This window comes from Lepeophtheirus salmonis, chromosome 4, assembly GCF_016086655.4.
Source record: "Lepeophtheirus salmonis chromosome 4, UVic_Lsal_1.4, whole genome shotgun sequence".
NCBI classification, from domain to species: domain Eukaryota; kingdom Metazoa; phylum Arthropoda; class Copepoda; order Siphonostomatoida; family Caligidae; genus Lepeophtheirus; species Lepeophtheirus salmonis.
The window spans coordinates 3837240-3865007 of NC_052134.2; the positions used below are offsets into that span (position 1 = coordinate 3837240).

At 29.6% G+C, this 27768-nt stretch overlaps 1 protein-coding gene across 1 annotated transcript in view; it reads right to left on the reverse strand.

Annotated features, from left to right (window-relative positions):
* Window positions 1-27768, reverse strand: part of LOC121116683 (uncharacterized) — a 145133-nt gene that overhangs the window by 79697 nt on the left and 37668 nt on the right. Inside the window, exon 2 of the mRNA XM_040710969.2 lies at window positions 22660-23052. Coding sequence (XP_040566903.1) covers window positions 22660-23052 — 393 coding nt within the window. The remainder of the gene's footprint in view (window positions 1-22659; window positions 23053-27768) is intronic.

The following is a 27768-nucleotide window of genomic DNA, read 5'->3' on the forward strand; positions in this document are numbered from 1 at the left end:
AAAGGTTCATTAATTCAAACTTTTGCCCGAAAAGATAATTTCAATGTTGCTTTTCCAATAAGTAAAAATCAGGAAACAAAGGATTATTCAATCTATTATGGCGCAATTTCTTTGTTCTTTCGGACAAAAGTAGGTTAATCCATATTTTTGAATGTAACCGTTATTATTTTGATTTATGTTTTGCTTCGGAAGATTCCTCGTAATAAAAAGTTTTTTTGCAATGAAGAAATGAAAAGATACCGAAGAGTAAATATGGGTACAAATATAAGGCAAGGTGGTATAAAAATTAAAAATAAATTGTCTGTTTTTTAAAAGTTGTAGGTAAATAGTGTTTGTTTGGAGTAATAACTATCATGTTTGACTAATTGAGTATTGAATTGAGTCGAGTTTGGGATTTTGGAGCACTGAGTCAAGTCAAGTTCGACTAAAAAAGAAATGGCAAAGAAAAATAATTTTTCATTGAACCGAAAAAAATCTGAGTACAACAATGTCGTTAGTTTGACTATCCCAATCTAAACGTCAATTATTTATTCAATAATGTAGTAAAATTAAAAAAATATTTATTAGCATAATTAAAAATTACTTCAAAATTACTTATTATAACAAAAACTGGCAAATTTACCAAAACTTTTTAATATACACAATGGTAATTAATTTTTGATTTATATTATATTTATATTAGTAATAATTGTTTTGAAATAAATAATTATATTGGAGGGAAAAGGGAATGGTCAAATTATTCAATCAACAATTACTACTTGTCAATAAACCCACAGAGGAAGAAGACATTTGAATATTTGCCTACCAAATAAATCCGGGTGGGTAATTACGACCCGTGAGCTACACATGGGACGCCAAAAACTAATATGAAGTCTTATACACAGAAATTAGGTGAAGTTTATGCATTCAGTTACTTTAATATCAAAATTAACAAACATGTATCAATTTTTAATGTATCTCTCAAACTTTTCTACTACAAAGTATAAGATTTGAAATTATAAATTAGTTCAATATGTTATTATACATATTAAAAAAATATAATGCTATTTTAAAAGTTTATTAACAAAAATTTGCAAATATTTTTTGACAAGATTACCAATGGTGCCGCGAAAAGATCCTATTCTAAATTTCAGATTGATCGGTGCGCCTGTTTCGGGGGTTATGTGATACATATAGGCACAGTTTGTATTCATGCAGAGATTACTATGAAACTAAAATGTATCAAGAACATGAGTGAGTATTTGAAGTTTTAATACATTGAGTTCCATCAAGTTTTTCAGATAATTTTTTGAGCAAGTTTGAGTAATTGACAGAAATTTTTTTACCTTAGTTATGCCAAATGGTTTTTAAGCTCTAGTGATACTCAAATCTAATATTTGCTATAAATAATTTTTACTAGAGTTGTAAATCTTATGAATGCTTAAGTTTTCTGTCTTTGTCGTTGTTGTTGGCAACCGTTGTTTATTTTCTAAAGCTGAGCTGTCATTATCGTATCAGTGTTGGAGAGAGAACATCCAAGTATTAAGTTTGTATTGTGTGTATGCTCCTGAATAACAGAAAGTAACGCTTATAATTTCTTGAGGAGTTATACGTGTGGGTATTAGTGTTGAACTTAGGCAGGAATTACTCCATTTTCTATCCTGAATTCTACTAAATGTCCTTCCTAGATAAAAAGTGGATTTTGTATACTCTTCCTCTCACAGCTTCTTGCAGATGATCTAAAGCTGTAAAACAAAGCAATGAAACGCGACAGTTAGCTTGAATTGATTCCTATTCGTACTGATATCTTCTTTTTTATATGCTGTTTCTGTTTTTTAAAAATCAAATGACGTCACTCTATCAAATTTTGTCATTTTTCTTCATGATGTATGCAACTTTTCCTTTCTATCATATAGTTCCCCCTTGTGAATTCAGTGAAAATTGTGATTTCATGGAAACTGCGTAGTTAGTTATAGATAAAGCTGAGCAAAATGTATGGATAATTAATTATTTTGAAATTAGAGAAGAAAATACGGTTCTTGCATGTGCTCTTTCTTTTTTTCTTCATTATTTTCCAAATCATTGTTGTGATAACATCTCCCTCTAATCAAGAATCTTTCGTTTGCCACGTCTACCTTTGTGCAATATAATTAATATTATTAATGAAATACCTAAAAAAAAAAAAATTAAACAGTATTTACAATAACTCTCCTCTACTCTTATTTAAATATAGAAGATTCTCATTTCTAGAGTAGAAACATAACAATGTCAATATTCCAAAATCATTCTATAATAGGCAGCAGCAGATTAAAAAAAACAACAACTTTAAACAATAGTACCATATGTCTCACTCTCTTCTTCTCCTTGCACTCCCTTAAATAAATGATAGAGTTATATTCAAGTATACTCGACGTCCCTTGTGGCAGGGGGTTGTTGCTACGAGTACGAACACTACTTTGTACAAATACTAATCATATCTTTGAACTGATCTAATAAAATGACAACTAAGCTGGTATCCATTAAAACATTCTTCAAATTGTAAGGATTGTCTTTTTAATTTTCGGTTTATTTTCTTTGCAAATACCAAAAATGCTTACGATTTTCGTCCCTAGTTGATACTTTGTCAAAAGAACATTAAAAAACTAAGTGACATAACGTGCCGAGTAAAAATAAGCTTTATGAATAAATCCTTGACCAAGCTGTGACCATTGGATAAATGAAGTAATCAAATGTTACAATACATATGTATTATATTGAGAAACATATGTAATATAATATATTCCTTCTTCAGCCACCATTCATTCAAAGACTTAGATATGTATACGTATGTTCACATATTTTGTCATTTTTTAATACTTTTTAGACATGCAATTTCATTTTACTTGCAAAAATATTGTTAAAAAAATACATAAGTATACCTTTCATATATTTGCAATGTTATTGTTATTTTATATCCAAGGAGAAGGACTGAAGGTCATATGTGTACATTTATATAGATGTAGGTAGATGTATGGGCTGTCAACACAAATGCAAGCTAGAGTAATACACCCAAAGTTGAGTCTTGCGAACATTTGTGTTTGTTGATTAATTACCGTCAATTTAAATCAATCAGTTATACGGATTAATCCTTTGAATGCGCTGCAAATTGCAAATAAAGTAGTTAAATTCATTGTCACAATAAAATGATTGGAAATGGATATATTGTCTTTGAACGACAATATCTGGGTCAAATTAAGTCTCATATATACAATGAAGGCTCCAAACTATAGTTAACGTTCTTGGGTATCTTATGCCATTCCAGGAATAGGAATATGAACCTATGATGAACCAAATGTGAAATATTAGGCTGTATGTACATATTAAGTAAAAAAAATAAAATAATTGGACCTTTCTTTTTGTTTAACATTGTTCTTGTCTTGATTTACCACACATGTAAATGTTCTATACAAATTAAAATGTTATGGAGTGTTGTAATCTGTATCAACATATTATATAACTTGCAATTTGTACGTCTCAACTAGTGTTGAGACTCGGTCCAGCAGCGAGTTTTTTTTTCGGTTCGGTCTTAAGTGATTTTTTCTAGACCGATTTGGTTCGTTTTTCGGTTCAGATCGCCATGTCAGAACGTGGACCAATTTTTTTTTTGTCTCACTTTGTAGACCAATTTAAATTCGGTCTAACTCTATGGAACGATTTTTTTCGGTCTCAATTTGTGGACCGATTTTTTTTGTCTCATATAATATGAGACACCAATTTTTTCAAGATCAATTGTATAAGAGACGGCGGGATCACAGTTTAGCTGAGTTATATTTGTATAAACTTCGTTTAACGTCATTGTACTTGACAAAACATATGATGTCATGTTATAAGCAATTTATCCGTAAAATCGGTCTAGACCGATTTTTTGGTGACCAAACTGGACTGATTTTTCCTTGAGACAAAACTAGACTGAATTTTTCCTTTGGACCGAACTAGACCGAACTTTTCTTTTGGACCAATCTAGACCGAAATTTTTTATATGAAACCGGTTCAGACTGAGCTTTTTTGTTAGTTCGGTCCAACAAAAAAAAATAACGGTCTTAGACCAGGCTAGGACTTCCAGACCGAAACTCTACACTTATACATGAAATTTAACATCATTTACGTACATTAAGTGTTGTATTGATCCTTATTTACTCAGTCTAGTTCAGTCAAGTTTTAGACTAGTCTTAGAGACTATAAGACCCCGAACTGATTAAACAAAGAAGAAATAAAGTTGTGTGACGTGAACGTGATGGAATGACGTAGCTCAATATACAAGCACTCGAAATAAATTATACTCTTGATCTGAAGATGTGTAGACTCGTGTCTCGGTCGTTCCTAGAGAAGGAAATATATATTCTGTAAATGGACTTGAAAGAAGATTCCTACGTTGGACGGAGTAATTGTAATACTATAATGTTTACTAATACTTAATCCACAAAACTCCATGTAACATATTTAAGAAAACATAAAAAATAAAGTTAAGTGACATCATCTAAAATCGAACTGTATAAGTTTTTGGGACTGATATGGAGGACTGAAATGGACCAAACTGCATTCTTCAGTCATAAATAAGAAGATTGATCTATTGGAGATAATCCTCAATTCTATTCTTTGTCCAACAAACACTTAGTACACCTTTAATTCTATAAACAATCCAATGTTACTCTGTGTCTTTCATGGACATACTCAACGGGAGTTATTTTATAATTAGATTGTTTTTTCTGAATATTTTTATCATTTTTAATTGCATCTATTAAAATTATATGTATAGCTAATTTAAAGTTCAAAAACACTTGGATAACCCAAGGAATATCAGCTGTCGATTTTCTCCTTTTTTTAAAATAAGGATTCTGAACGTTGATTGGTTGAATAATAAGTCACTTATGAATTTGGAAGTTTTAGGATATAGGGAAAGTCAGACACCTTGTACTCCTTAATACTTATTTGGATTCAATGCAGTTTGATTCAAATGAATGCATAATGTAGTAATATATGATACAATATTGTAATATATAATAGGATAGAGGGTAATACTTGACGTCATATTTTCAAAAAAACACAACCTCTTCAAATATTAATGCTACTAACTCCCTCAGTAAAATTGTGATTTGTTCTAGGAGAGAATAGGATTGTAATCTCTAATAGTAGAATGATTGATTCTTCTACGAGATCATAATCTGTCTTAGGACAGATTACGACTCTACTGGATTTCAATCTCTACTGTGACACATACGTACATATAACAAAAACAAAGACGGTAGAGCAACTCCAAATAATGCTAAACCAAGCAAAGCCGTCCAAATCCACTCTCCATCAATTAGCCCCCAACATAGGGCCCTTTGACAAAAACAGCACTTAATATACCGCCCACAGATATCAAAAATAACCCAAGACAAATTTTAATAATATCGTAAAATAAAATAAACTCCTCAATCACCGGAGAAAAAGCGTTTTGAAACCTGAACTTTGATCAAGTTGACATAGGTTTAGAGCTAATGGATATCCTGCCCCACAAATGAGCATTTTATATAAATTACCTAAACAAGCTTAACTCTATAGGGGCAGTACATTTGCCATTTCCTTTTTTATTAGCTAAAAGCTTGACTGAAAGCCATAAAAGAATGATAAATTCTCCCCTAAAAGCTTTAAATGGAAGTGTACCTACAAATGTATTATCAGTCTAACAGCTTTTTTACCTTACCCCTTTACAAAATAAATTATTTTATTATCCTAATCCCAACTCTAATCTGAATTTATAACTATATTTGTAAAAAAAAAAAAATGACCTGTCGGTATGCTTAAAAATCAAACTCAAAATTACCTTGGTAACCCTTACAATTTGGAGAAAGTTTGGGAAAAGAGCAGCTTATAAGTCATGAAGTTTTAAAAATTAGCTGTGAGATGGCAAATAGACACAAATCCTGCTCTATATATATCAAAGACATTGGCAGAAATGATTTCAGAGTCAATTTTTCAATTTTACTCTGAGTTCCATTAGGACTTACTCTTCTAACTCTATTAACAACCCTCACGGTTACACTTTGTCTATCAAGGTCATACTCATACTTTACAATTAAATGTTCTTCCACAAGAATCATGAAAATAATAAGCCGTGTCGCACTCCTTAAGATCATATTTTTTTACAATTCTCTATATATGCATATATAGACATATTCAAGTATATTGATCATTAGAGAAAACATTAATCATAACTCCAAAAAAAAAATTAGCATAATGTACGAGTCTAAACGAATGAACTCTGATACTCTGAAGAGGAAGAAAGATAGATAAAAAACTAATAAATTATACATAAATATCCTACATATCCAAGTAGAAAAAAAAAAACGAAAAAAAAAACACTTTTTTGTTTCTTTTTGAAAAGTCAAAATAAAATCAATGTTCAGATCTTCTCATCATCTAAAATGAATCCAATTTTAAATTTAATTACCTTTTTATATAGGGATATTTATATTTTCTTTTTTTCTGGAAAAGTGTACATTTACAGTACTTAAAAATTAATGAGCTATGAATCATTAAGACCATTATATGGTATTTAATAAAGAAATTAATAAGAAATACATGAATTAATTATAAGAAGGAGTAAATATGTATGTTTATCTGAATTATTTACTTATAATTCTTGGGAGGAAATAAAGCCTACACTCCTAATTCACTACTCATTATGCCAATGTTATTATATTCTCAATTAATATATTTCTAGCCAAATCCTAAAGATTTGGCTAGTATTAATATTGTAATTAATACGCTAGTTACATTTTTAATTTTTGAAAATTTTTTTATTTTTATTTAAAATGTTTTAAATGTAATGAAAAGAAATTAAACGACACAAATTGAATCACTTCATACTATTGGAACTTTTAAGCAATATTCAATAAGTTAAATAATCACAATGTCACGTAATATATGATTGAGACAAAAGTTAAAATTGGGAGTAAACATTCGATACTGGGATATAAAAAAGAACATTTTCACTAGTATTTTTTTACAAGTTTTGTTAGTTTAATTAAAAAGTTTCTGTGACTAACTAAAAGCTCAGGGTTTCAACTTTCAGAAGTAAGTAATTCGAGTTTAAAATATTAATGTTCTGAACATATACATAATTAAAGGTAAGCAAAAATTGACTGCAAACGAAATAATGGATTGTAAATTATCATGCTTGTACATAGCGATCTTCCCTTTATTTATCATCTATTGAACTTGAACTAAATTATAATAAGTAGTGAATATCTCAACAATAAATAAAGAATACATACTCTATGTGAGATTAATTCCCAGTTCATGTCAGGACTTTTTGGTTGATAGGTACAATGGTTAAGCGATATGATTACATGTATCATTCTGATTGCTTATTGAATAAAATATCTATTTACTGGTCATGTTATAATCATCAATAAATGGATCAATAAAGTATTTAAATATTAAGGTAGGGTTTAAAAGGTTGTATAAATATATATTTTAGGCGTCAATGCTAAAAGTAAATAAAATATAAAATCAGTGATGTAATGGTTCTAATTTAACGAAGTTTGTCACTTGTTTTGAGAGATGTGAACCACTGGTAATTATCAAATAATTTTTTTATTTGCAAAAAATATTAAATTAGTTTGTTCAGTAAAGCTTTGAGTGACAAAAAAACATTGTATATACATTTTGGCTTGATACTACGATAAAAATATAATTTTATCAAAAATATAAGAGATACAAAATTGAACAAGACATAAATTATACACTTGTCCAAAATATCTTGTAAGGAGTTTTTTCATAGGCCATATTGCAATATTCATTTGAAATTTTGGTGTAGCGAAACCCCAAAAAAAGATTTAATGAAGGGGTTTAAACGGCAAGTAACAAAGGGTTTAGCAAGACTAATCCAACTTGGCAGCTATAATGCCCAATATACAATTGTATTACAATGTCAATTATAAAGTCTGAAAAAGAGAGACAAAGAGAAAGAGCGGGAAAAGAAAAATCCATGTAGGAAAGGAGAAAATAAATATATTCAAAACTCTATTTCGTTTGTATTTGTTATTATAGTATATTGGTAACATAACATATCCACAGAGAAACTAATTGATACTTATCACGAGGAGGACAACAACGATGAACGCCCCTCTCTCCAATTTTTATTCAACATGCTATTAATAGATTAAAATAAAAGTAGAAGACTTTTTTCATAGGAAGAGAAGCACGGGAAAATTCCATTAACATATATTAATATCAACTTACTCTCATAAGAAATTAATCGTTTCATGCTTCATTTAATCTATTAAAAAAATCTAAAGCATTTATTTATAAATTATATGCTGCGTTATATTATATTTTTCCTTAAGACATGTATTAAAAATGTTGAGAAAGTTATAATTTCTGTGAAACCTTCTTAAATGACTTTCTTTGAAAAATTCGCTGAAAAAGGAATAGCATTATCTGGAAAGAAAAATTTGCATTTCTATTTTAAATTATATAATTGAAAGATGGTTTTATTTGGAAAAATTTGGTCGTATATTCAAAATCAAGTAAAATATATTGTATTACATTAACTTATGACAGTTATAATAAAAAGATAGGAACGTTTGTGTTGACGGACGTATTTCTTAAGGCTCTGATAGTTTATTTCTATTAGGGAAGCTGTTCCATAACATTATTTAAAGGATTTCTTCTAGTCTTCTTCCGTCCTTTTGTACATTTTTCACCGTGTTTTGTTTGTTGTTCTTTTAACCATCTAATTTGTTCCGAATAATAAGAACCAAGTATGAACGAATCTTCAAGTGGGTCTTATCCTGAATGTAATTATCTTAATACAATTAAAAAAGATCTTGATTCAAAAGCCAGGAGGATTAAGATTATAATAGGTCTAAAGACGATATAGGGAATAATTCTCTTAAGTGGGCATTTATATAGAATTAGTAGATATGAACACTGAAACTTCTACCTGCTAATCCGAAGAGAATAAAAGCCGATAGGTAGTTTGAATGTTGTCTCTCAAGGCCTTTCATATTTAAAGATACAAATAGTCTAATCAACAATCAACAATCAGAAAATGTGTGGATGACTGAATTATTGTACATCTTCCCACAATCTTTCCAAATATAGTTTGAAAAGGAAATACATCCTTTCAATATCTGTAGGTGAGTTGTAAATTTACGACCATCCAATAAACTATATGTGAATCGTAGTATTTGTTTCATTTAGATTTACGGTAGTTTTAGTACTTTTAAATAGTCTTTGTCCACTCGAATGGGTACGTAAAAAATATATTCGACATATTTTAATTTCATTGGCCAAGGTGCAGTGGTTGGGTTCCGCTTGGCGCTTCATATTAACAGATATACAAGCTTCCTCCTTGAGAAGCTATTGTCCGATACAACATCATAAATCCTTCAAGAAACTATGTACTTGATTAAGTCGTTAGAAAAGGTGCAAACCAGGTTTGTGTCATCTTTTCTGTCATTGGGAGATAACGAAATCTATGAATGCAAAATCAAAAGACTAGGCTCATCACTTTGTCACATAGACGTGCTATTAAAGATATAATCACGCTCTACCGAATTCTAAACAAAAGATAAACCTTTATCCCCCACCCTGGATATTCAATAAAAGTTATCTCTTCCACAAAACGAGATTCTCAATACCATTTACCTACCAAAGATTGACATCTTTAAGCATAGTTTCTTTTACAGATAGACAAGTCGTTGGAGTAAAATACCTTTTTGCTTCCGCCAAGAATACCTTAATCGATTTTTAGTTACTATATTATGTTTTTTTTTCGTTGAACTGTCACGTTATTTTAGAGAAAATGTAACATTTCTATTTTAAATGATTCACTTTTAATAAGAATGATAATTTTTATATTTTATGAGCATTAAGTATAAGTCAACCTTTCTAACTTTGTTTATCGTTGTTGGTCGAAATAAATATATAATAACATTTTTCCACTGCTTTCCATTCCAAAACTACTATATCTTTCCTAATTATTTTTTTTTTCATTAATTTATTGTGTATAGTCAAAATCATAATTAATGACAAGAGTTATTTTTATTTTTTAAGACATTCATTACACCATTGTTTTAATTTAGCTATTTTGTTCATTTTATAACTAAGTATACTACTCTTAGAAACTATAGACTTTAGTTATTCAAAAATAAAAATGAAGAAGGTGTTCAATATTGAGAGTATTTCTAGTTTAATCACATAAGTACGTTATATCCTACATATTTATAGACAAATTCAACCATAATAAATAATTTAAATACTACATAAACATGTAATTTGAACAATTTTATCAGTAATCTATATTATTTCTTGTCAGTAACAAGTAACTTATATATTGAAAAGGAAGAACCAGTTGGAAATTGTGTGGCAGCAATACATATATTTATTTATAGGAGTAACAGTCAAAATAAGCTTTTTAAAATAAAAAAATTTAAAAAGTTCAAACACAATCATTGAATACTATAGTTTATTTTGATATCTCGTCATTTAAAGTTACCATATTTTTTACAGCATTGACATTAAAGAACACCTGTTTTTACTGTAACGCTAACTTTGAGTCTCTTCATATATCTAAGTTTGATTTTGATATCCGCTCATTATTAAATCAAATGGATTAGTACATACACTCTACTCATTCATATATGTACAACGCAACAAATGCTTCCATTCATATAATGAATAGCATGGTGAGGAAATCATATATTAGATATATGTAACAACAACATTAACGATTCATTAGTACTAATGATATAGTCAGAATATTTTATATACATAAATGGCATTCAAAGGGTTTTTTTTATTTTACAATTTTCATTCGTAACATTAATGACTAATATCTACATACTGAATAGGTTTTTACAACCAATCAAGTATTGCTGTAACATAAATAAATAAATAACATGATATATATTGCATTGTATGTTTAATATTGCCGTGTTCCCATCCAATGGAACAAGGATCTATAATTGAAAAATAATATAGTGCTGTGTCGAATTGAGTTAATTGAGTCTTGTCGTAAAGGATGGACTTAACCCGTTAAGGGGCACTGTTTTTATATGGTATTATTTTCTTTGTTTCGGATTTTCCGGAAATATAATCCGTTTAAGCATAAAGTACATTAGTTTTTTTATGTTTTAGAGTATGTAAATCTGTTATTCTACGCAGTTTAGTAGTGTAAGTGCAAACTATAACAACTCATTTCGAAATTAGGCATGAAGGAAATCGTAGTAGAGGAACCTTACTTATTTAAAATCTATCTTACTCAATATTTAAAAAAAATAAGGAAGTGATTTTTTTAAAGATAAACCCTTAATACATTTCGCTTTGAGATTTTATTATCTTTTTGACATGATTGTAATATTATTTACTTGTTTAAAAATGAATAAATCAATATGAATCCAAATGGAATCATTGGCCATTAATGATAAATGAATAATAATATAGTTTATAAGCTACTACGTCAATTTCTACATTTTGTTGATAATTCATCTTTCACTGATGAAAGAGGACATCTCTTCAAGATATTACCTGTCTTCGAGGCAATGTTTAAAGGTCGAACGCAAAACATTTCATTCCATAGAGGAACAAATCATACTATCAGTAACTAAATTTTCTCAGATAAGATAATATAACCCAAAAAACCATGTAAATGAGGATTTAAGAATAGGTTACGTGCTGAAAAATCTGGTTTCTTTTAGAATGTTTATATATATCGTGGAAAACAAACAGCACATGCCTCTGATTATAATTATCTTTCCCTGTTTTCTCAATCTGTTGCTCAGTTATGTATCCATTTGTCAAAAAAATTACCAAAATTTGTATTTTTGAAATATGTTTAGCCCTCTTCAGTTATTACTTTATTTAAAATCAAATAACATACAAGCAATTGAGACTTTAAGAGCAAATCACTTGAAAGGGTCTCCATTGAAATCACTTATACAATTCAAGAAGCAAGAAAGAGGACTGTTAGACTACAGAACGGATAGTAATTCAGTATTAGTGATTGGACGATGATTGTACAATAGTGTAGTTAAATGGACTCAAATTTTGTTGGTGCCATACAATTAAAAAAAATAGATCATTGCTTCAAAGCTACTAAGGAAATTGTATCAATGTACAGGGTCCACAGAAAGTTTTGTTTCATGTTTATTAAAGTACTAATGATATAACTAATCATATAATTTACGTATAATTATAGACCTTCCTCCAGGATGGTGCGGATGTACTCCTTGGTATTGATCTTCACCTCAGTCGGCACAAACACCAAGGGGGAATTCCTTGTCGCAGCCACAGCCGCCCAAACCATCACAGACTGTGGCTTCTGCACTCTGTTGACTCCATGGTCACCCAGCTCACCTTTTTTGGCCAGAATTTGATAATTTTTTGGGGGGTTAAAAGCCTGTTCCGCATTGAAAATCTTCTCATTACTGAACACAATGTTGGGAGCCGTAAAGAATGACATTGCTTCTCTGGAGTCTTTTATCCTTGACCTTGTTTGACAGGTGCTGTTGCCCCTTCAATTTGTAGGGATACATCCCAAGGTCATCTTAGATAAGGTCTTGCATTAATGTCGCACCCTTGTTGAAATCTTTGGCCATCTTGTTCATGGGATTGATTGCAATCCGTTTCTTGTCGACACTGGGTGTCCTTTTTGAATTTGTTCTCTCTTGGCTACCATTTTGGTTAAAAAAACTGTTATTTTATTCGATACTATTTCTTTTGATCTAGTTTTGACACAACTAGAGTTTAAACATAATCTCTTGCAACCTTACATATAATTATATTATATTAAGTTAATTTAACAGTACTTTCCGTGGACCTTGGACAACAAGATTATGGGGGATGTGGATTTAGCAGACATGTGGATCAGTTTATATGGAGCTGAAGTTAAAACCCGTGCATTGAGCATAACATATTTTGGCGTAACGTGGACATTGCGAATGTGAATGGACGGATTTATTATTGTAGGCACCTCAAACTTTTCAACTTGCCAACTTAGAATCGAAAATCGTTCAACTAATCTACAATAGAAATATCTGAATCCCATATCCACGTTCATAAAAATTCCTTAAATGTAAGTATTAAGGGTCGACCCAGGAAGAATAGTTTAAAAATAAAGACTGAGAGTGAAAAAAACTCATCCTTATCACTCCTTAAGTATGAAATACGCTATGATCAACTCCAAAATGTTTGGTCAGTACCACAAAGTGAAAAAAAAAATGTTGAAAATACCAAAGTTATTATAAGGTGACTTTTCTAAATTTAAGATACATTTATATTTAGTAAACGTTCGTAATTGTTTTATTCAATTTCAAAATAGTAATGACGATTCTATTTTCAATTTCGATGTTACACTTAAATACCGGAGTAGTTACGTAAAATATACACAAAAATAAACATTTCAGTTTAAAACTAAAGCTTCTTGGTAAGATTAGACCACCATGTTACTTTAATTTACAAAAAAATACGAATATAAAACTGCTAAAATTAATACTACCAGAGGTAAAAAAATACGCCATTTATAATAAAACAAAGATAATTTATGAAAATATTAAAAACAAGTCTCAAATTTAAATTTTTAATTATTTTAAATTCTTTTTTAAAGCCTTTAAATGGTTCATTGCAGTTGACAAAAGGTACTTAATTTATTCTCCAACTAAAGTCCATGAATTATTCCCCAGAGACGGAACTTGAATGGAAAGAACAGCGTATCTTGCCTCTGCAACAATACCCATTGCTCTCAGCTCCTGAAGATGCAACATGCCATTATTTGTTACTTTGTTAGATATTAAGGGCTTAGAGTTTAGTAAAACAAAATCTCAAGTCTTGGTTTCAGATGACACTCCTCTGTTCCTTTTGGAAATCCCAAATAAAACCGTACCTTTTTTTTAAAGTTTTTTCTTTGTAATTGTATAAAGAAATTAAGAGTAGATAAATATGATCATATGGTATTTAGAAAATGTATTTTTATATAATTATATGTAAACATTAACGATCAATGAAGCCATTTAGTGTAGTATTTAAAATATAATTATTAATATAAAAAAATTAATTTAATTTCATTAAGACACTCCATCTTTAAAATACCAATTTTTTAAAACGGAGTTTTAATAATTCGGCCAATGAAGGGTTAAGTCAATAAATTAAACACAAAAAAAAAAAAAATGGAACATTAAGTGCCAACTGCCCATTATTTAATTTATAGTAACTTTCAGTTACATATTGACTTTTTTATTACTTTAATATTGTTTTATTGATTTAAAATGGTTTTAATAATAGACCAAGGCTAGATATTTAGTAACAAATATATCGATATATATATTATGGAATTAATGGGGGGCTGCAACAATTTTTAACAAAATCTCATAATAGCTACAACCTTTATTCGTTGGAGTCTTTTATATTTTATAACTCGGGGAGAAAAATCCCTAATATCTAATTTGGAACAATAATAGTAAATTATGATTGATTAGAAAATCACTTTGGTACAGCTTTTCATAATAAAAATATTTCCTATGTATTTGTTATAAAAATCGATCCCACTCAATAAAAATAAGAAATCGACTTATCATTTGAGTCAAGTCAACAATTGCTTGAGTCTTTCAAATCTACAAGAGAAAAATAAGAAACAAATAAATTTTTATTGATTGTTCGAATGTTGTTCAATCGGCTACTATTAATTTATTCCATATATTTTATGTCTCTCCAGCATATATCTACGAAATAACACGTGCTGTATATATAAATGTTGCTTTTTTTCAATTGACGTAATTTTCAGTTAGTACCAGGCTTCAAAAGAAACCTGTCGAAATTTCATGACGGTCAGTTCTTTCATTTATGATTTATTCTGCAAAGTATAAAGCTAATTTTTTTTCCACACAACTATCACTGGTAATTGATTAATGTAGAAAAATATAATTTATATATTAATAATGAAATCGTCTGATTTAAGACACGTAAACCCTGTTCTGCTCGAAAACTTGTTGCCATCGAGAACACACATCATAATACCATTTTTGTAGAAGCCCTATTGGCAAATTGGTGGGACAGCCATTTTTCTCAAGCCTTTATTGAGGCCAAGTTTTTACCCCAAGTGCATTTTCTATAGACAGAAACAGGTGGTAGTCACTTGGTGACATATCAAGCCTGGCTTTGTCTTGATGAACCACCTCCAACTCGAGTTTCTTTTTGTATCCAGCCCTCTGCAAAGGGTTCAAAATGGTTTTATGATCGATGCTCAGGACCTGAACGTGGCTACGACTAATAAACATAACGTTCTATCTCTATATTTTCCGTGATTCTATCGTCATTTTTGACAACCAGCCTGCCAGTGTGTGGCGCATCATTCACTTCCACTACACCAGAACAAAATCGCTCGAACCACTGTTATGCAACACAAACAAAAATAGTATTTGCCCTGTATATATATTACAAATTTTCTTGGTCGCTTCGACGCGTTTTCCCTTTCAGGAGGTAAAAAACTTAAAAAATGGCAAATTTCTTCCTTTGAGATCTCCATACTCTATGCACAATAATTCACAACTAACCTTCCAAGCGCAATACTGTCCATAAAGCGTTTGTACTATACACTCACACCTTCCCAATACTTTATCGTATAATACGCGGTGATCAAAAATGAACAAGATATACTTAGATAAAAAAGGGCGGGGAAATACGGAATTACTTTTTACCAGACTATTATATATGTTTATTTTTATCCATTCACAAACTTAGATATTATAGATCAATATTGAATTGAATCGAAAAATGAACAGAAGTTCTTCTCTTCTTCGGGTGAAATCTCTCTTAGTCCTTCTCCCCTAACGAGCATTTATCAGAGCGTTCATAAGTTTAAGGGTTATTCGTGGTTTAATATGAATTAATTGGAGTTGAATAACTAATAGGAGGCAAGTATAGATCACTTGCTGTGTCGGTTCTCGAAATACTTCTAAAAATATCAATATATAGAACATATAAAACCAAAGACGTGATATCAGATATGTATTAAGAACATTGGACATATTTATAAAAAGAATACTCCGTTTTTTATTATATTATAATGCCCTATACGATGGAGTACTTTACATGCAAATATTGCTTATAAATCCTTTGTATTTATTAACTTCTTTCTCGTACATAGAGGCTACAAAGTTAACAAAGTTATTTTTTACATACCGGGAAGTCATATTCTTTTACAACTCTGTCAACGTACTATGGTGTTATAATTATAAAGCAAATGATAATGAGGACTTTTCGTAGTTGTAACTTGAAAAGTTGTTTGAATATTTTTCAAAACTGTAACAACTATTCTTTTCAAACTGAAGTAAGAACATATATGTAAAGAGTAATCACCATTGCATGACAAACGAAGAGTAAGACAGTGTTATAAGTGTAAGTTCTAGAGTTATTCCTGCCAATATCTTTGCTAGATATGGAGTGGGATTTGTGCTTGTTTCTTTCTTCTGATAGCTCCTCCCAGATAAAACGTCATGATGGCTAAGTTGGTCTTCTCCAAAACCTTTTTTTACACTGTCAGGGTTACGATATTAATTTTCCTTTTTGCATACCGGGAGATCATATAATACAAATGTATATAATTGATGTAACTTTTTTGAATATATTTTTTCATTCATTTTATATTTGATAAGTGATATATATATATGCACATACTTTTCAATCAGGAGAGTTCTCTTAATTTAATTAATAGAGTACTCCTCTTTTCCTTTCTTTGATTATGATTTCCCTATAAATCTCTCTATCTATGCGAGTGTATAGATATAATATATTCGTTTTTGGTGTTGTAATCTAACACTTTCCTTACCTTCTTCTCAGTCTTACAACTCTAATTAATGACCAAATAAAAATAAAACTTTTTTCTTATCCACAAATACATATAATGAATGATCGACAACCATGATTTGAAAGAAAAAAAAAGCATAGAGTGTGTTCTTAAAAGAAATTTTTATACTTTCAAGTAACCAATGAAAGTACATAGAGGACAAATATGTGGAAACTATCTATTAAATGAAGGTTAATAGAAATACAAGGTTATACCATAATGCCTGTACGACTGATGTTTGACTTTCATTATGCTTTTTAATATTGACGTCATAGAGTATGAGGTATTGCCTGTTTTGTCAAAATATGCCTGTCTTGCTCAACATTTGGTACGATACTTCAAATTGAAAGTTCTATCCAGGCCGACATTCTAACATTGTATTTCTTTAAACCTTGCTATTAAATCAGAGATACTTAACAATGTTAGTCCAAATTGAGATGAAGAGATCGTCTCGTGGACTACAATAATGAAACATTGACTATATTTGGACAGTAAATAATATAAATATGATAAAAATCATTGAGCATTCATTTTTAAAAAAATTTATACATATTATAATTCTAACGACAGTTTCTTGCTCGTGAATTCTGAGTTATCGTTTTAAAGTTCCTTTCCAGACTAGTCCCTGTATTACACAAACGCGTTATGGGGCTTATACTTATTTTCTCTTCACATATCCTTTTTCTGTTGCTGAAAATAATAAAAAATCGGACTTTAGCAAAGTTTGAGGCCTCTTAGGTCATTTTTGGTGTGATATTAATGAAAAAAATATCATTTTTTGGGCTCTTTGAGTCAAAGTTTAATCTTTTAGTATTTGGTTTATTTGTAAAAATGGATGTTTTCCTTGTATTGAATAGTTTTTGGTGGTTGAAGACATGTTCAATGATTTGCAGATCCCCTGTCTTAAACATAGTCCAAGATAGTGTGCCTCCTTTTTGTTCAACAACTATCAATTTAACTAGTGTTCAATTTTGCAATGTTACGTTTCATAAGATAGTAAAGTGTAGATCATCGATCACATTTAATACTACTTCAATTCTTATGAACAAAGTGTTCATCATTTTTACTTATACACCAAATACTTAAAATTACAAACTTTTCAGCGTTCCTTCCCTAACCCCTATATACAAATTGGACTAAATATATATTTAGTCAATTAAATGCTGTTATTCACAACATTGACTAAATTAGGGTTGGCCGGCTCCAATGGGTGATGTAGGACGGATAATAATTTTCATAAAATGAGTCCAATGGATCCAGTGTTATTTTAAGTGTTCAAAATAAAGTCTGCATTATAGGTTGATTTTTTTAAAAGACGTAAAACTGTTAAAATAGTTATGTTTACTCCTTAGGTCAGTTTCATATTATAGATCAACAAACATGACTTTTTTTATGATTTTTTTTAATAGACAAATTATATAAATAATATTGTTATAGAAAATACCTGATTTTTCATAATATGAGAGGAGACTTTTTCATTTTTGAGGAATTTATTGACCAAATATGAGAGGTACAAAAAAAAATCCCCGCTATGTTCATATATATATACAATATACAAACATACTGCATTGCTATCTAAGAAATAAGAGTTATTTTTTTCATGTAAGTAGTCTATAAAGCCTCTACTAAGGAATGTAAAGATCCTCACAAATCAAAATTTCTTTCATTTCTCTATTATATTTGTATCTAATGAAAAAAAAAAAATATATATATATATACTGTATGTGTATGTTTTGAGCTTTTTATTCTCCCTTTTCTCCTCAGACTTTATGTATAGTCAGACGTGTGGAGAAAGTGCTACTGGCTTTTTCTTGGTGGGATCTGAACAGGACATATTATTTTTCAAAGTTGTTACCATTATTACTACTTAATCATTGAAAAGGGAATATTTAAGTATAATTTAATAACTACTGCATGTGCTCATAAAATAATGATGGCTTTGGAGTGATATGTATAAGCCCTTTCTCTACCCAGAGTAGAATTAAGGATCGAAATCGTGGTCAGCCTACAGGGTTGTCCAGATAAATAAAGGATTATGTATAACGAACGAACTAGTGGGAGAAGAATCATAAATTTTGTTTGATTTGAAAGCTACATATAAAGACATTCAATTATTCATAATGAGATCCCCTCTTTTGATAACCTAGGGCCATACGGCGCTGGACGCATTGGCAATTCCTCGAGCGACCTCGTGCAAATCCAGCATTGACATTCTGGTTTTGCACTTTTTAATATTCATTCCCTGAATGGATGTAGTAACCTATGGAAAAAAAATAAACCTTCCAAGAAGACAATGCACATTACCACAAGGCCAAAAAAGTGCAGGACGTCTTAGCCACAAAATGTCCTTACTTTTGAAGCCCGGATTTTTGGCCTGCAAGCAGTCCCGATATGAACCCATGTTTTTTTTTAATACCTGAGGGAGTGTCAAGCATGAACCCTGTGCCAAGTATCATTCGTCTGGTGAGGCCTTGAAAAGTACATTATCCGTACAATGTCAAACCTGGATCCGCACAAGATCACCTGACCCTCCCAATGCTTCCAACACTGCTTGTCAAGGTTATCAAGAGAGGCAGATCTCATTATGAGAGGTTTGAATATGGGACAATACCGATTTTAAGTCATAAATTAAATATCCACTAATTTCTTGCGGGTGTTTATCCACCCTTAAATGAAAATATCTTGTGAGTAATATATTTTTTCTCATCCTCGCATGTAAATTCTTATATTCATCATTTTCTACCTGTATCTTAATTATTGACTAATTCTGCAAATAATAATTTAGGCCTCAACTAACTTTTTCCCATTTTCATATTCTTGTTCAACCCAAACGATAAGTATGAAAAAGTGAGATAGAAGTCTTTGAGAGATGTTTATTTTAGTCCTTGATCAGGCCCAACCGGCCCAAATTTTGTAAGTCTTACACTAAAGACAGATACAAACCAACTGCAAACTATGGAATACAGGAAGTAAGTTTACTTCAATTTAAAATTATCTTACATATTTAGTAATACTGGATAGATAATTTGATTATATTAAGAGATAATGGGATTAAGATCCTAATGCCTAAGGATTTATGGTCTAATTACTTTACTCTTTTTGTTATTATCATTAGGGATATTTAATCTAATTATTCATAGATCTGCCTAATTACTTAGAGAGTTATCTCCAAAACCTTTTATTTCTTTTATCTATATTAAGGATTCCAGCATTGAAAACGAAATAATGTATTTGACTATATATATATATGTAGTATAATGAACAATTATATGTATATTTTTTTCCTTTATATATATTCCTCAGTCTGAATTTGACATCTCCTAAAATGTAGTCAACCCTATTAAGTTAGACGAGTAACGAAGGAACAAGAGTTATTATTCTATCCCTTTTGTATATTTTCAAAAGTATTATCGTTTTGAAGCTACACATGTTATAAGCAGCGTGCGGCCGTTGTTTAACAACGAACTGTGAGCGTCAGTTAAGAAAAAAAACCTTGATCTTTCTTGCTAACAGCGCCGAACAAGACAATATTGAGATTGCCAACTTCTTACACTTAATCAGCTCCTTTGTCTGTAGAATCAGGAAGGAACTGAAAAAGTCTCAAGGTGACAACACAACTATAGCTCTATGCCACACTGCAGAGAAAACGTTAACCTGCATCTCAGATTTTTTTTTTTACTTTTTCAAACCTGGTGATTGGCCTTCAAGCTCACTGCACCTTAATCCCATGAACTTCTTCGTGTGGATGTAGGTCAGAGACACACCTAAATATCCTTTTGGAAGACAAAATCTGAGCTGATACCCAGGATCCAGAAATTAATTCCGTAATTTGCCAAAGGAGACTGTCATCAAGACCTGCTTCTGTTTTTGAGGTGTATTTGAGGCCTTTATTGATGCATTTGCCATTGGGGTTAATTAAAATCAGATGGTTCGCTTTGAAGAAAATCTACTTAAGAAAAAAATCGTGTTTGTTGTGAAATAGAGGTCGCACTCTCTATATGTATGTAAAAGTCTCTTTATGTGAAACAGAATGTAAAAGAGAGATTCCAAATAAATTGGGACCATAAATTGACTATCTTTTAGTTATATTTATTTTGAGGAGGACTTAAAAAAAGAAAAAAAGTCAAAACTTGACTCCATCTAAGTCCCAATTGGAAAGTGTCATGTTCAAGAGCCAATTATCTGTGACATTAATGATGAAATATAAAAAACTAACGAAAGATTTCACTATCTCTTTCTTCCATATATTTGAGAAGGACTTTTAAAAATAATAAGCCTGAGCTTGACTCAATAAAAGCCTAATTTTTAAAGTGTCATGTTTAAGCGCCAATTTACTTTGACATTAATTATGAATTATACGAAACTAACGAATGGTTTTATTATCTCTTTGTTACGTATATTTTGAGAGGACCTACTTAAAAGATAACAAGTCGCATTGAAAGACCAAATTACAAAGTGTCATGTTCAATAGAAAATTTACTTTGACGTAAATTGTATTTTAAAATAAACTCTTGAAGGATTTGAGTACATATATTCTGGGGATAATTTTTTTCTTAATCCTCGGTTATTTCCCAAAGGTGTATATATTTCATGTATCCTATTATTCGAGATGATATTTCCCAAATGTCTGGGTTATTAACAAATGTTTAAAGAATAATTTTTATGTGTTCTATTTATTTATTTAACTGAACGATGAGTATGAAAATTGAAGTTAGAAGTTGAGTAGAATATGTATTATTCTGTAGAGATCATGTATTCTACAGTAATAATTTATTCATTTAATAATAAATAAACTCCTTGGTCTACAAAGTTTTATATTCTTTTTCTCCAACTACTGTTTTAAATTACGAATTCACAGGTATTAAATATCATAATAAAAAGTATTTAATTTGTTCATTCATGCTTATGGTTAGAGGTGTATAAAATATATCCTAATTTATACACCATTGCTTATAGAAGTATTATATGAAAGAACTACTAACATATTCATAATATCCATCTGAATATTTGGGTGGCTAAGTACCCAGGAAATGTACCTGGGTTAAGATTTAAAGGCTAGTATTGGAGGTTTAAAAAGTATTAGTTTGACAACATCAAAGTTAAAATACTATGTTACGTGTCATGTTGAATTAACAATGTACTTAGAGGTAAATTATGAATACAAAATTACAAATGAAGGATTCTATTTATTCATAAAAGGAACACAACATCCCAAATAAAATAAACAGCAGAGGATAATTAAATGGAAATCGTTTGACAGCTCTTCATTTTAAAAAAATGATCAAATTTTCACTTCAAATTATATAAATTTAATCAAGTTTAGTTAAGTAATTCTATTTTTCTTTATTGGCTCATTCAATGCAATGAATATTATAGTTTCAGAATATATATGACTTTTTTCCTATTAAAATTATAGTACCCAAAAATCATTATTTGAGTTGACTTTTATATAAAAAGATAAGCTTAAATATAATTAGTATTAGTTTTAAGAAAAAAGTAAGATTCTTAAAATGAAGATAAGACATAAAAGTGTAAAAAAAAGTTTATTGGAGAACGAAAAAGGGTTCTACATTCACATCTAAAGTTGGATCAAATGTGTGTGTATAATTTTTTTCTTGTGTTTAATTTTCATCATTTCATTGTATTTTAAATTAATGTTGTCTATGTGGAATTTATATCTAAGACTTCCAATGCTAACAAGCAACCACGACACATTAAAAAAGTTTATCAAATTTCTTGAAACATGCCTCTAAATGCCACAATACATCCATTTAACCACACACTCCACTACTTAGAATGATCTCTCTTACCCGTAATGAACCTTAAAGGATTTGATACGTAGGAATGCCCATCATGATCTGAGCACATCATGTGAAAAACGTAGCTTTTATTTGACTCCAGAGGACGAAGTAAAAAAGTACGCGTTGCTGGCAAAAAAGGACTGAGTAAAACGGACTCAGTATCATTATCAAGTCTCGTGTACGAAACATCACAACTTGACATTTGATCCTTGTCAGAGAGAGCAATATACCAATCCAGGATGACGGCATCACTCAGTACTTTATATACTTTTATGGAAAGGGATCTCTTTGGTTCGGAATGTGAGATACGGACGGAGGGAGCAAGATTGGGTCCATTATAGGACGAACGTGGGCGGAAATGTGGTGGGCCCAGTGCTTGTCGCTCTATACTTCCAACCATATCTGTAAAAAAAAAAAAACTTGTAAATACATATGTATAGTGAGAAAACAACCATTGTTTATCTTTGAGCTACTCTGTTATGATTAAAAAAAAACCCCAACAAAAGTAAAACTTTGCTTAAAACTTGATGAAACTAAATATTTGAGTTTAAAGTTTAATTTTGCTTTATATAGGTATTTATTAGTTCCAAGGTAGGTTGAATTAGGATATTTTATTATTATTTATCTCAAATATTGATACTTGTATCCAATAAAAACTTGATTGAATTATTTCACTGATTTCATGAAAAATCAAGTTTTGGTAAATAGATCATGTGACCATCCTTCTTTATTTTTAAAATAAACATATATTTTTCCCTTTGAAGTTAATTTATGTTACTTTCCTTTGGCTTATCTTAAATAAAAGGGAATTGTCATTGTATTAAACTATCTCATGTTTTTCAAAAAAAGTACCACAAACACAACACCAAAAAGGTTTATTCTGGGTAGAGAAGGTATTATCTTTTACACAAGAAATCAATTATTTGTAAATATATTATCATGCCAAAATAAAGAAGAGGAAAAAAAAAAAAAAAAAAAAATCTCATGACATCATCTTCATGGAAACTTATTGAATTTCCTACCTGCCAATTCTTTTATAAATTATTTGTACCTCCCAATTTTTATCATTACTTTATTCAATAGAGCAGGAATAAATATAACATTTATTTAAAAAAAAAATACATATTTGAGAACGATTTAGTCCGCTATTTTTTACATTTAAAAAAATATGAGGTTCTGAAAAAGTATTTATGTTTTCTTAGCTTTTATTTTTAGCATTCATTTAATTTTAAAATACATACATCCTCATAACATAATTATTTCAAGCTAAATATCGGCTAACAGGTATATGAAAAAAAAAAGTTAAAGTTCCAATGTATAAAAATATTCTAAAAAAAAAAACTTAAAAAAATAAACCTCCTAAATAACTAATACACTTAATGTTTTACAATAGTTACTATTCCTTTAGTGCCAGTTATTTGTTGTACTTACTACATTTAAAAAGGTCAAAAAATCATCCTTATAGAGTTTAAATCCAAAAGTATTCCCCACCAAAATTTTAACAACCATATACAGAGTGAGGACCCAAAACTTACAGGGGCATGACTAAATGATCAAAAGTGGGATTTTTAGGGAATCAAGAATCGACAACTCATAACCAATTTTTGATATGTTTGAATACTATTGTGTAATGAAACTTCATAGTTAAAAAACAATTTCAATTAGCTTATTAGTACAAATAGATAATATTAAAATAAAAATATTATCTTTTAGGCCAAGGCTAATTGAGGGTAAGAATGATGAAATTAACTCCATATTTTCAAGTTTCGACAAATACTTTCAAACTCAGTAATTAAGATGTTCTTAAAGACGATTTATTTAGATGTAACGGTTTTATTAAATGAAGTGGGAGATTATAGGTTTGTTTTTGAGAATTTGATAACTTGTGTTTACTCCATTATACTTCTACTAACGGCTAACGGGAATTTTTGTATCCTACTTCAAGTGATCTAATAAGTTTTCGATAAATGAACCATTTCTCTGCAGATGTCTATATTTCAAAACAATTAATGATTTATATATGTTAATAGATTGCAAAAGCAATGAAATCTTGAAAACATTCAACTGACATGCCAAAATTTTCATCTTTTGACGTTTTTTTTACATAGATACACAAAAATTTCTTATTTTTTCAAAACTTTTAATTTTTATAATTATAAATCTTTTTATATATCAAAACATTTAAAAAAAACTTGTATGAGGAATCTATGGAAATGATCAAATTCCCTCTACATTTCACAAAATTCCCAAGGATCTTTAAATTAATTGCTGAAATATCTTATTTCTCTATTTATTTTTATAGAAATAAGTAATAAATCTTTTACATCGATGCAAACTTAATGGGATTTCTCAGTTATCATTCCACAAATACGATATAATTTATTCTCATTGTCAAGAAGGGGATTAATTAGTTTGAAAACAATATATGACCGATTGGATTCCTAAATAAATAATTGATTTCTACTTGTGTATGCGTAAATCTCTTTATAATGAAGAAATGTTTAGCTCCAACATTATTTAGTGACAAACAATTTATAAATTTACCATTACTATTTTGGTTTCAATATAGTAATCAATGTATTGCCTTATTATTAGATGGATGAGATGTTAAATAATTACTTCATTAATTGATATAAATAGCCTGTTTATTCTCGCTCCTTTTCTTTACTTTGGTAATATTTTATAATAATAAATATTTATTATTTGTAGATGATTCCGAGGGATTTAGTTAATCTTTTTGTATTACAAGGACAGATACTTATCTTCAACTGTCAATTCATGAAAAGTAGATGGCTCACATGGGGGATCTGTAAATCATCTTCTTCACTCTCATTATTGGATGAATAGGTAGGAAATATTATTAACGTATGAATTTCATAAAGTAAGTTTGGATTTATTTCCTGTAAGCTCTTCTTTTTGCCTATTCCTATTTAATGAAAGTTTATGACAAATCATTTTCTTCTTCTAATCGAAAAGAGTTAGAACTGTACGTTGCGTCAATAGCCATCGTCTTTTTAAAGGTCGACGACGAAACATATTCTTTTTAAAGTGAGCTTGAAGCAAGAACTTTATTTTATAAAAGTAAATATGTTAGTTAATAGGAAACCTTATGTTGAAATATCTTGTATGATCTCTTAGAGTACATTTGGGACATCTATCAGCGCTAATTCACAATTTTCACCGAATTTTGTCCTTTGGAAAGGAAACCATTCTTTGAAGAGTAGATCCCTAAATTAATTTGTGAGTTTCACACATACTCATGTAATTAAATGCAAAATAAATTACCATTGTAAATTTATGTAAATGGAATAGATCTATTTTTTTTATAACGGATGGTAAATAAAAAAGATATGAAAATAGCCCTATACAAATTTTAGACGAATCAGAATTTGATATAACAAAGAACATTCTTGATTGATATACATGACTCCTCTTTCTCTTTTAGTCGCATCTATCTAGGATTTGTTGACAGTTCAACAAATGGACAAAATGGAGTATCGCTCTGTTGGTGCAGTTTAAGTGCAATAAATCCTAGTTTTAGCACTGACTAATTACTGTAACTGAAACTTGGATTCACCATTATACACCCAAAAGTAAAATACAGTTTTAAGAATATATTACAAAGATTTTTTTTCAAAACCTTTGTGAACAATTATTTCCACAAAAAAATGCCAAGTAATATTTGGACGAGTTACAGAAATGAGGATAACCCTGGGAGAAGAGTGTAAAGTTACAAGGAGACAATATTGAATAATCTTATATTCCGAAAAAATGTCTTGTATCTTTCTTAGGTTGGAAACTTTACAGACCACCTTTATATAAAAATATATATATATTAGACTATACCGAAATGACAAAAGTTGAAAATTTGTTATCGTCGAATATTATTTATTTTTCCTTTTATCCCCTCAAATTCCTGTGTTAGTCCCCTGCTCTAAGAAAAGATTACCCTTTCTTGGGAAAAAGTTATAGAAATTCACGGCCTTCTTATTATGTAATCCTGATGTAAGTACATGTAAATTGCCAATACAAATATTTTGGAAATATATCTTTGGTGTATACAAATACTGATACCAATTTCCTTCAAAAATCAATACAAAAATATTGATATCGTGACAACAACAATATCAATACAGGAAATTCATTAAGTAATATAAAATATTTTGAAATGAGCATAATTAAAAAATCTACCCATGATTATTCAATATTTTAATTTTTATTCTTTAGAGACATGGTGCTTTAAAATCGTACACAGAAATGGTAGGAAAAAATTCATTTTTTTCTAGATTATATGGGAGTGTAATTGAAAGATGTAGGAATAATATCTATTTTGTGACATTGTCAAATAAAAACTCTATTATAAATGTTATCCAATTATACAACAATAACAAATATCCTTTTGACAAATTTATATTTTTATAAATTAGTTTTTCTTTTTTTTTTTCAACATCAACCAGATTGAAAGCAAGATATTTTACAATATATATAATTTGTTTATCAATAAATAAAAATTTATGGGAACCGAGCTCTGTAGAAGAACCTTCCATGAAATAGAGGGACACAGAGGCTATAAATAAAGCTACTACATAAAGAAAAGCAAAAAAAAAAAAAAAATAGAAACGATGCCAATTATTGTAAATAACTTTTTATTTTCATTTTTCGTTGAGTGAGTAATCCAAAGTGCCAACATCGCCCAATTTCATTTGTTACCCTCTTATACGATGTTCTATGTACATCATGACGTGTACATATTGTTCCATAGCAGTCATTTCATAGGTCAGAAAAATAAATAAAATATCTTATGAAAATATGAAAAAAAAAAAAAAAAAGATTATTGTAGCTGTCAATTATGAATTAATATCATTCCAATTCTTTTTTTTTTTTGTGAAATTCCCTGTCATTTTTAAAGTGTATCTTTTTTAGCAATTTTATATTTCAATAATGATGATATACAAAAATGTCCGGAGACAAAAAACTTTTTTAAATACGATTTATGAAAGTATGTAGGTACTAAAATGGACAATTTTTGTATTTAATTTTACTTCGTTGAGTTATACAGTTGTATTTGTAATTGTTTTGCACAATCCGTGTCTGTTTTTAATTTGGAGAACGTCCATA